Raw genomic sequence first — 17672 nt, forward strand, 5'->3', positions numbered from 1 at the left:
AGATTGAATAACAAGGGTGGCCACAGAGAGTCGGTACAACCCTCTGGGCTGAGGGCTAGAGCTGACCTGTGTTGGGAGTCTAAACCCTACTGATGGACAAATGAGGTTGGAGACTATTTAACTACAACTTAAACAATACAAAGATTCTGATTTGCTGACTGACACAAAAATGGGTGTAACCTACAATAGCCAATGAAATACAGAATAAACAAAATGGGGTGTGTCCTACCATTACAACTTCAGTGACCAGACAGGGGGAGTACTTAATCTTTTAATCCTATTCTAAGTGGCATTAATCTTGTTGGCACATTTACTGGATGCTTGATTGCTTACTCTGGGCTAGATCTTTAACGACCCTTAACTGGTGTTTGCATAATGTTATTTTACCGTAGGTGATGGCATGTTTACCTCATCAAAGCATTTTGTTAACCTGTCTAGACATAACCCTCGTCTTAGTGAATGGTTTGCCTTACAGTGGTGTTCTGATTACCTCAGGCTAGGATTCTAACTGTGAAATTGTGTGGTCATAACTTATACCTTTTTCAATAGAGTGTCTGCGAGATAGGCTTTACTACTTTTGAGAGGAGTCTTGTCTAAGCTATTACTGATACATGATGAAACTAATATTCTATATTCAGATTTTCCTAATACTTGAATGCTAATATATTGCTTGTACTGGTTACAATTAATAATGAATTTTGGTATGAATTATCATTTCATTATAGTATCATCATCAAATCACCCTCCCACCCTACCATAAATTATGAATGGTCCCTTATATACCAGTTCAAAATAAAAAGATATTCTTTCAGCACACACACACCATCCTAAAATGAAACAAATGGAATACATGCAAGCATCCATCTAGCTTTCCATGCACCACACATACCAAGGGTTGCCACAGGGCAAGTGACTTTAAGAAAGTAACTTATCCTGACTAATTTTCCATTTGCCCTGATTTTTATGACATAATCATGAAGAAATTATGAAGGAATAAATCAACATGGTACTTGATTTTAGTGATTATTGGACTATTTATTGAAAAGTGATAAATAGCAAAGAAAGATAACCTACTTTATTCTCATTGCGAAACTTAATAGCTACATTCCGATCAGATATGAAATGAAATCCAAGTTTATTTGTAGTTTGAAACCATAAGCAGTTATTATCAAGTAGTCCACTGGCAAGTAAGATGCTACTGATTGCCTGTAATGAAAACAGACTTTTTAAACCCCTGCACAGACAGACAGACATACATACATAAGCTTTTGAATTGGTGCTGACTGCCTTTTACCCAAATTCTTGAATACAAATGTCAACTTTCCAATGATGCCATATTGTTATCTGTACACCCATCAACCTGCAGGTGTAGTGTGGTCTCTCCGTAAATTGTCATCAAATACCAGGACATGAAGATGAAATAGTTACACCAACTTTCTGTTGACATTTCTTCTAATTGTTTTTTTAATGGTCAGTATTGTGATTGATGAAGGGACAGATCCATTTCCCCACATGAGCATCATGTGTAAAGCCTGCCTCTTCTCTATGGGTGTCATATGTCATGTGAAGATTTCTACAAGTGAAGTAAGACTTTAGCCAGTCACTCAGTCTGGACATCACAACTGAAATGAGCACCTTTTGTTTTACAGATTTTTTAAAAAAGAAACCACAATACCAACAAACTTGAATGTATTTGTTAGTAGACATGTAGTGTTGCTTGAAGAACTCAATAGCACTTAAAAAGTATGCTGTTGTGTTGAGGGTAATATTTGTATCTCAACCAATCATATTCATATTTGCCCGAGGCTTTAAGTGTTTTCTTTTCTGGTTTCCAGCATTTCCGCCTCTGGTGCCATTGATCTAAAGTGTTCTCTGTTTCATTCTTGTTGTGTTAGTATTATTCACCATGCACATGGGTATTGCCCATGTTTCATGCCACTGTTATGTTGTCAGTAATAAGTATTACAGTAATATGACCAAGTGACACTTGACATACACATCCTACTTTTAGCTCACCTTACTTTAGTTATGCAAATGCATTATCTGTCAAACATTCAAAATGAAAGGGAAACTCTTATGCCTTGCTTACTATATACAGAATTTAGTTAGTATGAACATGACTGATTAAAGTTATGACATGCCCCCATTCATGTCCCAGAAATAATATGAAAAAAACTGAAAACAACAGATGAAACAAAATAACAGAGGGTGCACATTTAAGTTTGAAAAAGCCTATATAATTCATATCTCCATACTGAGTTGACAGTTCAAAAACTACTCAAAAAAAAAAGAAATTCATAGGCAGTATTTTTCCATGTAACTTTTCGAATTTGAATCATTGGTGTCTATGTGATCAGTATATCCATGGTGAATGCTGTCTGCTGTCAGAGTTTGAATCCATTGTCATTGAGGACAACTTGCCCAAACACACCAAAAGCCGTTTTTCTCAATAAATGCAATACATTGTGAATGGGGAGAAATTCATGTGTTTCCTTTTGCACGCACATTCCATGCATCATTTCCAGTAAAAGTCAGGGGCGGGGAGGGGGGGTTTCAATGCTCTTGCGACAGTTGAAAACCTGAAATTTGGTGTTAAAGTCATGCCTTAACTTACTGAGGCTCAGTGCAACCAGCAGCAAGGGTCAACACGTGATCGCCCCAGGTCAGGTTGACCCTGTGTGGCCACGCCCGCTCAGGACAGGTTTATTCAGCTTCGACATTTGCGAAACAGATTCACCACAGCATCCTCCACAAAATCGGTAGTGCCAGGACTCAGGACAATTTCTGATCAGACTGTGAGGAACTGCTTATGTGAGGCTGGTATTCGTTCCAGAAGGCCTTTGTGAGGACCTGTCCTTACATGTCAACATCAGCAACAACACAGACAGTGGTATCGCCAACATCTCCCATGGCCATTGTAAAGGTGGAGAACTGTTGTCTCCAGTCATGAGTCACGTTACATGCTACTATGTCCTGACAGAAGAGCACATGTATATCAACGTCAATAACTTTGAAATAATGGCATGATGGTTTCCAATCTTTTTAACAGTAGTTTTGGCTCCAACATGCTCAGTGTTAGTATCTGGAGAGTCGGCACTGATGACAAACACCAGATGAAATGTGATTCTAAAATGTATGGGGAATTCAGAGATACATTTGTCACAGCAGAATATATGTATGCGATTTAAATGGTGTATCAATACCGGCCTTTGCAAAAAATGATCTTGCAAACGCTATCCAGTATGGCGGGAAGTGCACATAAGCATTCGTGTACATGTATTTTTTAAAACATCCCAACCAATTCTAGGTTTATTGGCAATGTTTCACAATTACTATGAGTGACTTCATGAAAAACTGATGTCAGTGATCAGTAATATAAAATTCAATACCCCTGGTAGTCATTGGAATTTCACATTTCCAAACATACAGCTGCGAAATGTGATTTCGTATGGTGTCAAAAATGGCAACATTTACAATGAAGCCTTTTTGAGAAGGTTTTTAAAGTACTTTTAAAGTACCTTTGTCTGAGTAAATAGTGGATGGTATATCAAGAAATGGAGAATTTTAAACCATGAAGTATATTTGTGTGGGCGGAGCTAAAGAACATTTCAGCTTTGTCTATTTTGTCATCCCGAATAAATTCTAAAATTATTTTCTTAAGTGAAGTAATTAGGGGATAACTGTACTGTGTTTGACAAATTAGGAATGTATACCAATGGTTATATAGCCATAAATTCAGTTACATCAGCAAGGCGAATTGGGAATGTATACCAGTGGTTGTATAGCCATAAATTCAGTTACATCAGCAAGGCGAATTGGGAATGTATACCAGTGGTTGTATAGACATAAATTCAGTTATATCAGCAAGGCGAATTGGGAATGTATGCCAGTGGTTGTATAGCCATAAATTCAGTTACATCAGCAAGGCGAATTGGGAATGTATACCAGTGGTTGTATAGCCATAAATTCAGTTACATCAGCAAGGCGAATTGGGAATGTATGCCAGTGGTTGTATAGACATAAATATAGTTATAACAGCAAGGCGAATTGGGAATGTATACCAGTGGTTGTATAGCCATAAATTCAGTTACATCAGCAAGGCGAATTGGGAATGTATACCAGTGGTTGTATAGCCATAAATTCAGTTACATCAGCAAGGCGAATTGGGAATGTATGCCAGTGGTTGTATAGACATAAATATAGTTATATCAGCAATGCGAATTGGGAATGTATGCCAGTGGTTGTATAGCCATAAATTCAGTTACATCAGCAAGGCGAATTGGGAATGTATACCAGGGGTTGTATAGCCATAAATTCAGTTACATCAGCAAGGCGAATTGGGAATGTATGCCAGTGGTTGTATAGACATAAATATAGTTATATCGGCAAGGCGAATTGGGAATGTATACCAGGGGTTGTATAGCCATAAATTCAGTTACATCAGCAGGCGAATTGGGAATGTATGCCAGTGGTTGTATAGACATAAATATAGTTATATCAGCAAGGCGAATTGGGAATGTATACCAGTGGTTGTATAGCCATAAATTCAGTTACATCAGCAAGGCAAATTGGGAATGTATGCCAGTGGTTGTATAGACATAAATATAGTTATATCAGCAAGGCGAATTGGGAATGTATACCAGTGGTTGTATAGACATAAATATAGTTATATCAGCCAGGTAAATTGGGAATGTATACCAGTGGTTATAAAGACATAAATTCAGTTATATCAGCAAGGCGAATTAAAAAATTGTGGTGATATAACCACTGTTATATGTTCCCAGTTCGTCAAACACAGTACAGTTATCCCCATTCTAATTCAACTTGTTTTATGCTGTTTATCGTGAAAGAAATCAATTATTTACACCAGGTCAAAGTTCCTCTCAGGCAAAGGTCAATCATATCACTCCTTGAACTTACACAATCGCAAGACAAAGTAGTTCCCTTTTCAAACTTCAACATGTTTGCTATGTGCACACTGAATCTGAATATGATGAATAAAGTGTTATAGCTAAGATGGATGGAATTATCATAAAACCGCCCCCTAGTTTTCAGAAATGAGTGGGCCGCTGCAAATGATTATGGCATGCTGATCCCTACACTACGGGCCATTAACAATTCAGTTGTCAAATGATGTCATGCCACATAGTGACGTCATAATCTTGTTCCTTGATGTAACAGTGTTGGGTCAACAGCCTGTTGAAAGTAAGTTGTTTGAACTGAAATCTCTTTTTTAATGCACGTTCAATCCATTTTAGCGGGATAGAGGACTCAACTGACTTAGGGCTTCTGCAATGACAATGCCCTGAAAAACAGCCTTACCCCAATTGTGTAAGGATACATTCAAAGGTTTTGGGGAATCAGTTTTAAAATTGCCAACGTATGTGCTCATTATACAGGTCGGAAATTTATGGCACTGACCAATCAGAACTCATGTTACTTACTAGGATGAATTAGAATAAATGTTTCCCTTGGGTTTGGCAAAGTATTAAAGGTATGAAATAACTTTGAAATAGCTGGTGTTTTAATTGTAGTAATTATAAGTAATTAATGTTAAATGCCTTTTCCTCCATGTTGACTCGAGTCCAGCGTTCTCTTCCAATCTTTTTCTTGTACTGATGACCCATAAGTCACTCAAATCAGGACTAAATCAAATTCCTTTCTTTGCCATTCTATAATCAAATCTTGACAGAATATCTCAGTTATCTGCTTAAGAGCCCATCCAAACTGTTTTAGTCCTATCTATCTTTATTTTTAACCCAGACTTGCCATAAAAGATATCAAAAGTTTCAAAAGCAGCGAATAAACTTTTATCTTACCACACACCATTTTCTGATTGTTTAAACGCTCTTCTATTATTTTCAATGTACCCCCCTTAGAAGCGAGGTACAAGGCAACTCATTCAGTACTTGGTGGTAGTACTTGTTTACCTTGAATAACATTTAATCACACATGATGCATGGAAATTACTGATGTTTAGCGAATGCAAATCGATGGAAGGGAAATAACTATAAATCTTTTTTCTTCTGTCATCTGCAAAATCTAGCGATTGCTACAAAAAGATTTGCCTCGCATTCCAATAAAGGGCAAGAATCAAATTGTGCGATTCACACAGGTTGGCTGAAGTGTAGGATCTGATACCCATGCTTCAAATAGATCAAAATTAATACTGAGGTGTTCGGTAAGATAAATATGTTGTTCACTTGTCCCTCGGGCCCTTCTGTCTCAGGGAACATAAACAAACATCAAGGGTACATCAACCCATGCCCCCTTCATGTAAAACTTATTATTTGCATAATCCAAAAACAGTTCTGCGTATCGCCCAAATTTATATTGTTTTTTATCAATTACAATGCCATTTATACTATCATTTGTCTAATCATGCATCCAAAGATTTTAGCTACAAAGAGAAAAAGGTATGGAGATATTATGTCATGGAATTCAGTATTCACAATGGTAGAACAATCATAATGCATCATGCTAAATTAGGATGTGATTATACTTTTAGTTTCTCAGTGCCATTTGTAACATGCTTGTGTTGATTTAAAATGTCCTTCCTGCACAGCCTTTAGATTTCTGCATTAATTGAGGAATACATGTAGTGTAATGCCAATTATATTTGAGCTATATCATCCATCTCCCGTAATTTAGATGTTAATAATTGTGCCAAGCATCAAAAAAAAAAAAGAAATCTCTCTTATATTGTTCAGAATGAGTCAAAGTCTATAAAGTGATTTCAAATCATCAATATTCCATGATTATGTCAACTAAATCATATACTGCCAATATTAATGATACTTGATTACTGGAAAATATTTGCCAAAGTATTTGAAACTTTCTGAAATTGGTCAATGACATAATGAAAACTAAACAACTTATTCATCAAACATTTGGTGGAATATTTTGGTTGAATTATTATTGTTAGCTGGTTTCAGAAATGACAACCTCAAATGATCAAAACTCTCTATTTTGTCAGAAGCAGCATTAAAAATTATGCCATGGAAAATCATATTGTCAGATTCATAAAAATATGCACTATTGTATACAATTTAAGCTGTTGAGAACTGTAATTAAGCACTAATCATCAGCAAATGTCTTTTCCTTCAAATCACCACATTTCATACATATTCGCATATCTAATATTGTCCAAAGAATGAAGAATTAATGTTACTTTATGGCACATGATGAATTTTGGAATCAGTAACTCAACCTCAGCTATGACTCTGAACAAGCAGGTTGCATTCTGCCCCAAGGCTGTTATTTCTTCTTTCATTGGTCCTTTCATAACAATGTCAGAAGTCACAGGGTAGCAATGGAAACACAAACAAATCCACAACATCAGCTTCTTCTAAGATCCTTTATTGGAGCAAACTATAGACCCTTCCTGCAGATCCAAGAGGGTAATGTCAAAGCCAAGGAATCAAACATCAGGCACAGTATTTGAAATATTAATGCCCAAAGTCCCCTATAGATGCACACTAAATTTAGCATTGTGTAAGTTCTGTTGATTATTATATGTTTTTAGTACTATTGAAATGAAGCTCACCTTTATTCAGTGATCTAACATCAAAGGGAAAGGAAATGAAAATCATGGTGTAGAAAAGCATGAAACCCATTATAGCTAAACTGGATAGAAATATCATTAAAATGCCCGCATGTTATCAGAAATGAGTAACTTGCCAATGTAACTTGATAATGCCCGCAAATGCTGACGACGGGCCATTATCGAGCCCATTGTTAGGTGACGTCATAATTAGCTCAGCTGTTGAAGTTCAATCACATACGGGTCGTTTGAACAAGTACATTACTGACAATACATCTGGCTCACATTCATCACATGTACCTGTGCCATTATGCACTTTCTAGCCTTTGCCAACTATAACAATTGTACCATAAAATACAACATACAGCAATGAAAATATTGACTGGAACTCTAATGTTGTTGAGCACTGAAAACAATGATGGCTGGTTGTACGGGTTAAAGGTCGAAGGTCATCATTCTCAATAGTGATGTCATCTGTATTGTTATATGACATGTCTATATTTGTTAAAAGTGTGTCACTGACCTCGTCGTTTGTTGTTAACAGTAAATGCTTCTAAACTGATGCTGTTGTTTTTATTCTTATTAAAAATTTTATTCATTTTAGCAATAATAACGGTAATATGTTATTTTTCAGGACCCAGTTGTATCAAACTTTAATAAAGTTTTAATTGTTAATTATACTGTGACTAGTTAATCATTGATTATCTTCAGTTGCGTGAAACCCTTAATAAATGAATCCCTTCATTAATCCATCATTAAAGGTCACATGCAACATAAAACACAACTTTGCAGATTCTGATACTTTTCGGTATGCACTTACCAAAACAAATAATCAAAAATGCCAATTCAGCCAATAAAAGGGGTAAAAAAAATGTGATAAAAAAAGCCCGCAAAATCAGAGTTCAAATTTCCCCTAGTGCTGGGGGAAAAAGTGGTTTCCACAATTATGCTGCGCTACAGAGAAAGCTCAGTGTCTGGTTCATTGACACCTATATGTCTGCCTGCCTGTCTGCTAATGACAATATGCAACAAACAGCTTCAATCATTGACCACATGCAATTTGAACTTATACGCTATACGCGATAAACAAAATGAATTGATTTATGACTCATGGACCCGAGTCCTGTCTCTGTCGCATTATGTAAGTAGGCAGGTATGACACTTGTACACATGACATGTTTTTATGTCTGTGGGTTGCAAACGAACTACATTCATTTTCTCTCAGATGACTGGATCTGACGAACACTGGTGCAAACTCTTGTCATTTTCAAGTGTTGGCTAGCTAATCTTGAAATGTTTGTAGTGCTACGAACTTCTTAAGCCCATTCTTAACACATTAGCTATGATCAAAGTTAAGAATTCTTAGGGCTACGAACATTTCGAGAATATGGGCCCTGCTTTGTACCTGGATGAATGACAGGTTTCCAGCCACGCAGTAGTTCACCATCTCTACTGAGATGATGTTTGATTGGATCGAATACAAACACAACATCTCTATATACATTATTTTTGACAACAACTTTTTCTAGTATATATGATTTTGTTTGACAATGGTATATGAATCCATACTGAAACAACGCATCAAGTACAATAAAAGAAGTTGTTATCCATAAAGAATCTTACTTTCTTGTGACCTGCCATACTTCTAAAATGCCTATCAAACAGATCATCTTTCTGCACAAACAATGAGCCCTCAGTGTATCAGCAAATGAACCAGCCAATCGGAAGTTGTCGTTACACTTGAGTGCACATCCACCCGCTACGACTGGGTTCCGTCTCCCTAGGACTTCGTTCTGAGGGAAGCAAGCCCAAGTACGAAATATTGCACTTTTGAATCACGATTGTATGCTTATAATTTTGTTTATTTGTTTCTTAACAAGTAGCAATGTATATTATGTCATGAATAAGTGATAATTGTATTTCAATTATGTTTGATTTTTGGGTTACACGTGACCTTTGAGCTAATGAAGGTTTGGGGGTATCATTAACTCATCATTAGCCGTATCAACATGGCAGACAACATAACATTCCATCACCTATGTATCTGACTTTTTTTTTTTTGCATTTTGAAACATATTGTCCCATTCTGTGTTGACCTTTTTGACGTTCTGTTGCTTATCCCGAGGCTACTGATGTTGGCCGTTATTTTGTCCCATATCTGGTTCTTTTTGTTGTTAGGAATGCAGTTACTCAGTTTGCTGTTTAACATATCGCTGTGATCTTCAGCTAGGTCTGCTGGAAGTTGCATTACACAACTTTCAAAATTTTTACAATGATTTCTGATGACAGCCATCATGCAGATGATAGATTAGTGATCATGGATAATAATTAGGGAATTCCCTTAAGTTAATGATGGTTTAATGATGAGACCTTCATTAGAGGCAAAAAATGGGTGTTTAAATAAGGGCTTATGCAACCATATTTAAACACTTCATTAACTAATCAAACATTAAAATGATTAGCGTGTAATTGCTGATTGCACAATTACTCATTGATACAACCAGGTCCAGGGCGTTATTATTTGCAGTAGCCCTTGGTCTTGTTAACTGAAAGACCTTGGGCTTATGCAAATGATAATACCATGAAAAACAGCATTACCCTAATAATATACTGGCATGACTCGTTAGACTATTAAAACTTTCCTGTCATCCTGTCTCTTAAAGATATCAGAAATTATCTGTAGGCCAATCTGGTGTGTGGTAGTAAAGCTGTTTTCAGTGGGCCACAGTTCAGTGTCAAACAGATTGACACAACTCATTCTCCTAATCAACAGTACCAATTGATTGTTTTGCAAAATACATGTACAAGCCCTGCAAACAAGGTAATTCATATTCAACTGTTTGCTCATATAGCTGTCACAGTCAACTTATACCTTTGGAACAAATATAACAGGAAATATATGCAATGACCAGACCTGTACAATAACCTACTATCTGAAACCAGAAAGGAAACAAATATTAGTTCAGTATAACTTAAGTTAGTTGTATGCAGTTGAATAAACATACAACCAGTGGTCTGGACCAATAAACTCCAGTTTGTTACATGACTGTCACTTTGTCACAAGAGTGTATGTTATGAAAGTAGCCTACTGCATATGATTCCTGGTATGAACTTTGGACAGTTATTTCTTCTGAAGCTACAGCACAAACAAATGGTCATGAATGTCAGGAATGGGTTTTCACAAATTGCCAAGCATGACATCTAAAGATATACCCCAGTAAATACCTGCTCTTTGCAAATTTCAAAGCATAATACAAGGGTTGGCTGAAAAGTTCTCAGCCTGAGTGGTTTTTCCCCACCAGGTAGAGACAGGTGTTTGCCACCAATAAGGACAATCATTTAGTGAATCATAGACACAAGAACTACAAACGTACTAATAGTTTTATTTCAACTACAGCTCTTTTGGTAAACCTACCCTCTGAAATCATCAGAAATAGACAAAACTGAATACAGGGCAGTCATCAAGTACTTGCAAAAGAAAGGAATGTCCCCAACACAGATACATGCTGACATGGTCTCCACTCTAGGGGATGATGCTCCTTCATTTTTCCACAGGAAAGAAGTGGGTTGCAGAATTTAAGCGTGGCAGACAAAGCCTTGATGATGACCCACGCTCAGGAAGGCCTTCAACAGCAACCACTCCAGAAAACATCACGCGAGTGCTCGATATGTTGATGGATGATCGATGATTGACTACTCGACATATTGCTAGTGTAGTGGGCATCTCTCATGAGAGGTTTGAGCATATTATCACCAACGAATTAGGAATGACTAAAGTTTCTGCAAGATGGGTGCCAAAGCTCTCGACAGCAGAACACAAATGCGTCGTTTTGAAGCAGATCCCGATGATTTAGTGGCACAATTTGTAACCATGGATGAGACCTGGATACATCACTTTCAACAAGAAACAAAACTACAGTCAAAACATGGAAGCATCCTGATTCACCAGCTCCGAAGAAAGCCAAGTCTGTTCCTTCAGCTGGAAAGGTGATGGCATCAGTCTTTTGGGATTCCAGGGGTATTCTGCTCATTGATTATCTTGAAAAAGGTCAAACTATCAACGGCAGATACTATGCTGATCTGCTGAACCAGTTGCTAGAAGCAATCAAAGCCAAACGACGAGGGATGATCGCTAAAGGTGTCCTCTTCCACCAAGACAATGCGCCTGTTCACAAATCGGTGGTGGCCATGTCAACAATCCGCGATTGTGGCTTTGATCTCATTGACCATCCTCCTTATTCACCTGATTTGGCTCCTTCTGACTTCCACCTGTTCCCTAAATGAAAAAGGAACTCGCCGGTCGCCATTTTGCAAGTAATGATGACGTCATTTCCGCTGTGACTGATTTTTTTAGGGTAGCTGAAGAAGATTTCTTCCTGACCGGGATTCCGGCCTTGCAGCATCGCTGGCAAAAGTGTGTGAACTTGGAAGTGGACTATGTAGAAAAATAAATTACAAATGTGGACTTTGTAACTTTTTTTCACAGTGAGGCTTAGAACTTTTCAGCCAACCCTCGTATGTACAAAACAAGAAGTAAATGTGAATGCATAAGTGGGCTCAAAGCGCTAACAATTCATATATATATACATGCTTATATGCAAAATATCTTCTGTCAAATGTCATGAGCTTGATGTTGGGGACCTATAGTAGTACTGGATAACTGGAGTGGACAGTTCATCTACCAGGTCACACAGATAACAAGGAGCTGTATGATTGAGACACTAATATGTGAGGATGAAAATCTTATGATGTATCTGTTCTTTGACAAGGCAACCAATAGAGATGCCTGAGTACTGGTCACAGGACGTTTTGGACAGTGTGGCAATTCTAGGAGTTGAAGTTCTGTTTTGCAACCTTCTGATATGTTGTGCTGGAGCCCCTACAAGCAGACTACTACAATAGTCAATCCTGGCAGGGATCACTGAACGTACAAGTGACATATGTTACATAGGTAAGAGTTTATTGATGTGCTTGTGCTTGTGCTAGATGTGCTAGTAAACAAAATCATGCGCCATAAGGTTCATCCCTGAGGGTGTCTTGGATACACAGCAATCAGTTATTCACCTTTGACATTCCTTGTGTCCGAGGTAATAATTCAAAGATTCCAAATCCAGGTCTGATCTCATGATCTCATGAATAACATGTCATGTACTATGATAATACAGAGGAATGATCACATGCACCTAATCAAAAGATTACCTGGTAATCAATTAATCAATCACAGTTAACAAGCACAGTGGATTAGTAAAAGTGTTAATGTATGTAGGCTTACTAAATCAGGCAGAACACACCAGTATTTAAATATATTTCACCAAATACAGAGATGCCAACCTCTACAATTTGATCATAGTTGCTACAAATTTTAGCTTCAAACTAAGCCAATATCATTCCACTAGAAATTTGCCGAAATCTGAAGAAACTTCATTAAAATTCACATACATAGACAAAACATACACTATGGACTTCATGTACCTTCCATTCATGAAATATAATGACATATTTGAAGTGGAATGATTGTAAGTAACAAACATAATCATAGTGAAGCTGATTTCAATACCTTTGCATTTTGTCACACGTAGATCTGGTGGAAATGACTTAACCATGTGACTGCGTCATCCAGTCGGTTATACAAATATACCAGTTTTGGCGTTAAATTGGCTTTAATGGCTCGTTCACATAAACAGGATTCAGTTTTGTGTGTCTTGTGCAGATGATACAGTACTGTGAAACTGTCAAAATGTATGGCCTGATGCTTCAACGTCTCAAGTAAACTTCAATCATGAGTGGACCAAGCGCACCCAAAAATGATTAAATAAGATTGAATAAGCAACATTGTCTAGAGAGTTTTTCTGAAACATTCTGCAGTTTACAATAGTTTTGATGTGATCATTTCAATTCAACTTGTCAGGATTCAATTCTTTTGAGATATTTTGACGACCATGTTGGGATAGTTGTGACTGTTCTTTTGTCAGTCCCAGAATACTGGTATATTCAATACCATGGACCATGAATTTGAAAGAAGGGGCATCAAATGGAATAACTGTGTGAGTTTTTCCTGTTTTCTTCAGTGATGACAGGCATACACAAAGGTGTTGCAGCATTTGTGAAGAGCAAACACAGTAATATTTTCAATCAGAATTGTTCATGTCACCTCATCAATTTAGCAGCTAATGCAGCTGGAAAGTAGCTTTCATATTCTGTGGAAGATTTTCTCAATGACATATACTTTTATTTGGACATGGGCTCCAAACGTCAAAAGGAGCTGCACCACCTGCAATGTGTGTTTGGCACTAAACCACATAAGATCTTAAAATATGTCAGTACATTTTATATCAGGGTATCCAGAGACTTATTGATCAGTTGAAGTCACTTCATGAGTTTTTTCATCATCAATTCCTAAAGGCAAAGAAAGTGAAGGCTATAGACAAGACATCACCGGAACCTGTTGACACAGAATCTACAGAAAAAGGCAATAAGCATGAGAAGGAAAAATCAAAGTCTACAAAAGAGAACAAAAATAAACAGACAACATTCAAGACATAATCATGTGATTATGTGACAGGGAGCAAAAGCAAAGAGAGTGCTCCAACCATAGGGTTATTGGGTTTGATAGGCAAAGTTGTACTGTTTCTTTTTGAAAAGTGCACTGCTTGTGTTTCACAATCTGAACAAATGCCTGCAAAATGATGCTCCTAGCATTCATCTCTCGAGAAGGAAGATGCTTAGATTGCTTAGTGAATTGTGCATCAGAAGACCACTTGCACTTTACAGGTCCCTGCCTTCAGCAATTAACAATAACCCTAACCTACAGCAAACAACAATAATTTAAAGTGTTTAACTGATATCAACTTTTCCAGGAAGAATCAGAGGAAAAGAGAGGAAATTGTCATAGGCTCAGAGAGTTTCTTCAAGAACAAATGACATCTCACAAGATGAAACTAGACTTGAAGAAGATGCCTTTTTCATGTGTGTAAGGGGATTTTACAGCTAGCTCTGCCTGCCAATACTCTGTGAAGAAATGCCCATGGTTTGATAACATGCTTCTTTATGCTGAAGTTGTAGATATCACATTGAGAAAAAATGCATCTTCTGATTCACTGATGTATTTTGCTAGCAAGGTTTCACATCTGTTTGACACAACCTTTAATGTGTCTTGCTCAGATTTCCTGGAATTAGAATTCACACGATTTCAAGTGAACAAATTTGGTTGCAAGTTCAGACCACAAGTTTGGAATCACTTTGGCAATCCAAACATTTTTGAGGTCGTCAAACTGTTCCAGCGAGAAAAGTCCAATGCAGAACTCACCATCCAATGGACTGGAGCACATTGGACTGTTCTATTTAGGAAGAGAAAATACAGGAATATTGACACCTGCCTTCAGTCACTGATGGACGAAATCGTCAACATCATTGTTGTCATCGACTACACAGTTAATGTTGCTGACCTGATCCATCTTCATTGATCTTCCTCAGTGTGACTTATTGGTGAACAGCCTGTTAAGCTATCATTTATTGCTATATATTTATTAAATTTTACAAAAACAAAAAGAGTTGCTAGTATGAAACCAAAAAGGAGATGACAAGAAGAAATGTAAAAAAATGATGACAGTTGGGAATAATACTGTGGGAGGTATGTGAAATTAAAGCTTCACTCTTGATTAATAGACTTGATTAACTACCTTTCTCAGAATCAATCATGACTTTGATTATTTAGTTGAATACTAATTTTTGGATCAAACTACTAATTTTGAACTACTTGAAATTGCTGTTTGCGACACTTTGGGGTTGGCATCTCTGCAAATAATGCTGTTGGATTTTGAAAGAGGAAATACCTTGCAGATGTAAAGACTGCAGTTTCATTTTCAATGCTTAAGGATGGATAGATGACAACAATAATGACAAAATATTTTCAATAAGTGATGTTTAAATAAAATATTAAACACAAGTAATGTAAAAACCCTGACAAATACTTGATCTTGCATAGCAGGCATAGCTGTGAACAAGAAAATATCAGCAGCTACAGCGACCAGACACTGAGGACTTCTGAGACTCAGGATTCAAACGTATTCCATCACCCTGTCTTGCAGTGAAAGATTCAGACAATCCATCTATTTCTGAATGTTTGTTGACCATTTCTTCTATCAAAAACCTGAAGAAAAAAAGAATTATTGTATGTAATCTCCTACTTTGAATTAATGAACACACTAATTTTCATTTCATACAGTAATGCATGGCTTTTTCGTTTTACAAATTACACTTATCATTAGATACCACCTTATGAAACACAACAGTCTTGAAATAGTAGCTAACAAGAGCAAATATGTTCTTTTGACTTTTGAATATTCTTAGCATTGTTTTCATTTTTTTGTTTCAAATTTGGTGTTTTCATTGCCATTTGCTATGACATGGGCTCAAAAACTGACCTCTGAACAGACTGTGTTTGACATATACGAGGGTTGGCTGAAAAGTTCTCAGCCTGAGTGTTTTTTCCCCACCAGGTAGAGACAGGTGTTTGCCACCAATGAGGACAATCATTTAGTGAATCGTAGACACAAGAACTACAAACGTACTAATAGTTTTATCTCAACTACAACTCTTTTGGTAAACCTACCCTCTGAAATTATCAGAAATAGACAAAACTGAATACAGGGCAGTCATCAAGTACTTGCAAAAGAAAGGAATGTCCCCAACACAGATACATGCTGACATGGTCTCCACTCTAGGGGATGATGCTCCTTCATTTTTCACAGTAAAGAAGTGGGCTGCAGAATTTAAGCGTGGCAGACAAAGCCTTGATGATGACCCACGCTCAGGAAGGCCTTCAACAGCAACCACTCCAGAAAACATCACGCGAGTGCTCGATATGTTGATGGATGATCGACGATTGACTACTCGACATATTGCTAGTGTAGTGGGCATATTATCACCAACGAATTAGGAATGACTAAAGTTTCTGCAAGATGGGTGCCAAAGCTCTTGACAGCAGAACAGAAACGTGTCAGGTTCCAGACGTCCCTTGACAATTTGCGTCGTTTTGAAGCAGATCCCGATGATTTTGTGGCACGATTTGTAACCATGGATGAGACCTGGATACATCACTTTCAACCAGAAACAAAACTACGGTCAAAACAGTGGAAGCATCCTGATTCACCAGCTCCGAAGAAAGCCAAGTCTGTTCCTTCAGCTGGAAAGGTGATGGCATCAGTCTTTTGGGATTCCAGGGGTATTCTGCTCATTGATTATCTTGAAAAAGGTCAAACTATCAACGGCAGATACTATGCTGATCTACTGAACCAGTTGCGAGAAGCAATCAAAGCCAAACGACGAGGGATGATCGCTAAAGGTGTCCTCTTCCACCAAGACAATGCGCCTGTTCACAAATCGGTGGTGGCCATGTCAACAATCCGCGATTGTGGCTTTGAACTCATTGACCATCCTCCTTATTCACCTGATTTGGCTCCTTCTGACTTCCACCTGTTCCCCAAAATGAAAAAGGAACTCGCCGGTCGCCATTTTGCAAGTAATGATGACGTCATTTCCGCTGTGACTGATTTTTTTAGGGTAGCTGAAGAAGATTTCTTCCTGACCGCGATTCCGGCCTTGCAGCATCGCTGGCAAAAGTGTGTGAACTTGGAAGTGGACTATGTAGAAAAATAAATTACAAACATGGACTTTGTAACTTTTTTTCACAGTGAGGCTTAGAACTTTTCAGCCAACCCTCGTAATGGTACCTTGTAGTGTTAGGCCACACTATTAACAACACATGATATGCATTTCATTAAAAGAGGTGTCTCTGTTTCAATTAATCCAATCAAGAAACAGTTGTTCTAATTATTTCATTCTAGTGTGCATAAATATAGGCACCCCATTAATCATGCGACCCATCAGTTAAATGCCTCAAACAAATGAACCCTCAAGATGTTTAATTTACAACAAATTTAAATATATAACACATTTCTTCAGTACTTTTGATTTTACACCGGGAAAATCTTGGTTTTTCACTATTTTACACTATTTAACTAACTAGATCTCTAGTGGATGTAGATATCAAGCAACATCAGGCACTTCCAGTAACGTTTTCTGGTCCCGGAGTCTGACAAGTCTGTTTCCCAGGGCATACACAGAGTGA

General features: G+C 37.4%; 1 protein-coding gene across 2 annotated transcripts in view; it reads right to left on the reverse strand.

Annotated features, from left to right (window-relative positions):
• Positions 1-7343: 7343 nt before the first annotated feature.
• LOC137296217 (ras-related protein Rab-7L1-like) overlaps positions 7344-17672 on the reverse strand; it is a 142924-nt gene continuing 132595 nt past the window's right edge. For both annotated transcript variants that reach the window (XM_067827955.1, XM_067827956.1), the window contains one exon: positions 7344-15692. In XM_067827955.1, coding sequence (XP_067684056.1) covers positions 15554-15692 — 139 coding nt within the window. In that variant the 3' untranslated portion in view covers positions 7344-15553. The remainder of the gene's footprint in view (positions 15693-17672) is intronic.

Source organism: Haliotis asinina, chromosome 9 (assembly GCF_037392515.1).
Source record: "Haliotis asinina isolate JCU_RB_2024 chromosome 9, JCU_Hal_asi_v2, whole genome shotgun sequence".
Lineage (NCBI taxonomy): Eukaryota > Metazoa > Mollusca > Gastropoda > Lepetellida > Haliotidae > Haliotis > Haliotis asinina.